Here is a 3578-nt window from a genome sequence, read left to right as displayed (position 1 = left end):
TTACAGCTCATGAAAACATGACATTTCCAGTTAGAATATAATATCAGATCAATAAAGAAATAATCTTAACTCAGAAATTTAGACTTAATGAGAAGCATGTTTAATGCCTGCATAAAAGGTTTTATTTACAAAAAAAATACATTTAAAATGCGGTAGTAATTCTTTATGTAAACTTTGGTGTCTTTATGTCTTTTTATTTGGTATATGTAAATGTAAATGTATGTTTTCTGGTACCTGTTATCTCCCAGAATTAAAAAATATATATTTGGATGCATGAATTTAATACCTCAGAAGCAATTTCTATTGATACCTAATAGCTTTAAGGAGAGACTATGTGGCAATTAAAATGTAGTTTTCTAGCTGTTTGGTTGCTAAGCTTCTTAAAAACAACAATATACATAAACATGAACAGAGTTTGTGTGATGTCTTACCTGTGTGCTCATGGATCTCCACTTTGGGCTTACTGGTGCTTACTGTCACTGACAGACACATGTGACCTGGAACAGAAGTATAACACACTTATTTTAGTTCATTTAGGACAGATTCTTAGATGCTTTTAAAGAATACCACCTTCATAAATAACAATGGACATTTATCAATTTTTCAGTGAACCTGTATTCTTTAAGTTTTCATTCAAAGAGAAATAAAAGACGGATCTTAGCAACTTGTGCAGTTTAGTGCTGGGAATATATGTTGATTAATCTTGTGATAAGGTGAAGAAGCCGCATGGTTGTTGTCATCAAAGCCTGGTGTCACTGTGTCATATTACATGCACAAATTACTGTTTTCTACACACAAAAAATAGACAGCAAGATAAGAAAAAAAAAAAAAAGAAAATCAAAATCCATCCAACATATTTTACTTGACCAAATTGACCTTTTCTCCAAAGTTTTGTAATTCTTTCAGGAGGAATACGTTCAAGACTTCACTCCTCCTTAAATAATCCATGGCTAAGACTAAAGCATACTTGTAATGCCATATTTGCTACATATTGACGTGAATACGTGTATATTATTTCCGGTTTTGTAAAGAAAACGTTCCCTTGCTGGAAATGTCCAAATCTCCACAAACTCTCCAGAAATAAACAAACAAAATAAAAAAATTCCAAGATATTAACAAAACACTTTAAAGTGCAAAAACATATTAAGACATATACAGATTTTTGATTAATTCAAAGCAAAAACTTTGTGAAAGCGACATGAAAGCACATTTAAAGTGACGCCTTCTCTGTTTCCAAACGTTCTAGAGCTGAACTGCGACCAGAAACTTAAGATCTAAGCCAAATATTATTTCTAAGTTGTAGGATTCAGACTGTAAGAAGCTTGTGAACAGAGGAGCAGACAGAAACAGAAGCATATAGAGTATGTGGTTAGGTTCTGGTGGTGCCAGGAGCGGTGCTGTTCAGGAATGTTGCTGATGAATCATCTCCTGACAAACTCCTGATAACCTTCTCCACTGATCTGTCTCTTCAACCAGCGCTCAAACCCAAACACACACACACACACACACACACACACACACACTGAAGCCAAACACACTTAAATGTGCAATATTGAAAACCCAACAATGAGTGTGAAAAACATGCAGTGTTAAAATAGGCATGTATCCAGTTTCTATCTGAAATGATACAGCTTAAATCAGACTGGACATAAACTAAAGTCTTTTTAATTTGGTTTTGGTCTGGACCAATCTGAAACCTGAATATTCTTTGAACTTAAATATTTCATTGTAGCCCAGGTTGAATGTTTAGGGTAATTTTTCTGCTGGAGGGTGAACTTGAACCGCCGTTCCAAGACGTTTGGAGCCTCTAAAATATTTTCTACCTGTATTTACCTCCATCCACCATCATATTAACTCCGTCCAGCTTCCCTGCTGCTGGGAAACAAAAGCATCCCCACAGCATAATTCCTCCACCGCCGTCCTTCACCAAGGGGTTTGGTGTGTTCAGGATAACCAAACAGACTCATTTTCATCCAGGCCTTAAAGTTTATTTCTTGACCCATTTACCTTCAGAAATCATGAGTTGCTATGATTTTCTTCCAACAGCAGATTTCAGTTTCTGAAGTGCACTGCTAATTGTCTGTTAGCTGTCAAAAGATTTTCTCACCTGAAAATCTCTGCATCTCCACCAGAGTCACCAAGAGTTACAACTGGATTGTTTTTAGGTGCATCAGATTAAAGGAGGTAAAAACGAAGGCATGCCACACTTTTCAGTTTTTTTTAATTCCCTCTTCCTTCAGCTTCACGATTATGTTCCACTTTGTGCTGGTTTATATAAAATCCCAATAAAATACTCCAGTTTGTGGTTTCAATAAAAAAACGTGAAAAAGATCCGATATGACACAAAACTAGACAGACAGTTTTTCAAAGAACTGCATGTAGTTTTGATTTCTGCTAGAGATGCATGTGTCATCAAATGTTCGAAGATGGCATTTAGTCAGTGTGTGTGTGTGTGTGTGTGTGTGTGTGTGTGTGTGTGTGTGTGTGTGTGTGTGTGTGTGTGTGTGCGTGAGTGTTGGGACCACATGCATGTGCTCTTCTTGCACACAAAGACAGCCTGTAAAACTGTAACCTTACCCACCTCAGCTGACACGCCACACACAGAGGCATGTACATTTGTAAGGATCTGATTGAAGCCCGACCTCCGATGCTGTAAGTTTTACCTTCACCCTTAACTTCTGTTTGTTTGTTTTTTTTTTTTTTTTTTCTGGATGTTTGCCAACCATGCCAGCCAACAAATGCATTTTTAAATGTCGTCCTCTCAGGAAAAGGAAACCAAACTTGGAACATGTTCGATTGGGCATTCGTTTTTTGTTGTTTTGCTCTGTTTTTTTAAAAACGTGAAAATAGCCAAAGCAAACGTGTTATAACTCAGTCTGAGAGAAAAACACATCAATCTTCTAATCTCTGTAAGAACATCAGCTCCACACAAGTAAATCTGAGGAAGATGAAAACACCAAAACTCCCATTGTTGGCATAAAGCCTGTTGTTTAAAATTCCTACAACAACATCAAATGCATGTTTTTAACAGATAGCAAGCAGTTATTCTCATCCCAGACCAATTAGCTAGAGGGTCACACGGAGGCCATCTTTCACAACTCAAGCAACAGGACCTGAAACTCCTCTGCAGCTCTGTGTGATCCGTTTCATCAGCCTGTGGATCTCGGGTTCAAACAGCATCAGAGCCTTGCTCAGTGTAAACATGAAGCTCAGCCACTCCCTTCACAATCTCTGCCCCTGAACACCAAAATGCCCTCCTACCTCTGCACGAGGGGTCTGCAAAAGCTCAGTCACACACATTATAAATCAGTGGAGAGAAGCCCGGAAACAAATGGAATGCAGTAATTATCAGCTTAAACTCTTTGTCTGGGAACAAGTTTAATTAAAATGTCTATTTTATCAGGTCGTGGCCAAGAAAGCGAATCTTTGTGTGAGAACAAACATAGAAATGTAGGAAGTGTTTGCACAGTTGAAATTGCAGCAAGAATAGCTTCCTTTTATCAAATGTATCGTTTGTCTGTTTTACTTGATTAATTTATATTTACCCCCAAGTCTCAAAACAAGATATATAAATATAA

At 37.3% G+C, this 3578-nt stretch overlaps 1 protein-coding gene across 1 annotated transcript in view; it reads right to left on the bottom strand.

The window, feature by feature from the left end:
• Positions 1-3578, bottom strand: part of jam2b (junctional adhesion molecule 2b) — a 16692-nt gene that overhangs the window by 9395 nt on the left and 3719 nt on the right. The window contains exon 2 of the mRNA XM_015045524.1: positions 432-497. Within this exon, the coding sequence (XP_014901010.1) occupies positions 432-497 (66 nt within the window). The remainder of the gene's footprint in view (positions 1-431; positions 498-3578) is intronic.

This window comes from Poecilia latipinna, unplaced genomic scaffold (genome assembly GCF_001443285.1).
Source record: "Poecilia latipinna isolate Pla-1442-1.1 unplaced genomic scaffold, P_latipinna-1.0 Scaffold730, whole genome shotgun sequence".
Lineage (NCBI taxonomy): Eukaryota > Metazoa > Chordata > Actinopteri > Cyprinodontiformes > Poeciliidae > Poecilia > Poecilia latipinna.
This window is presented reverse-complemented; position numbering and strand designations above follow the sequence as displayed.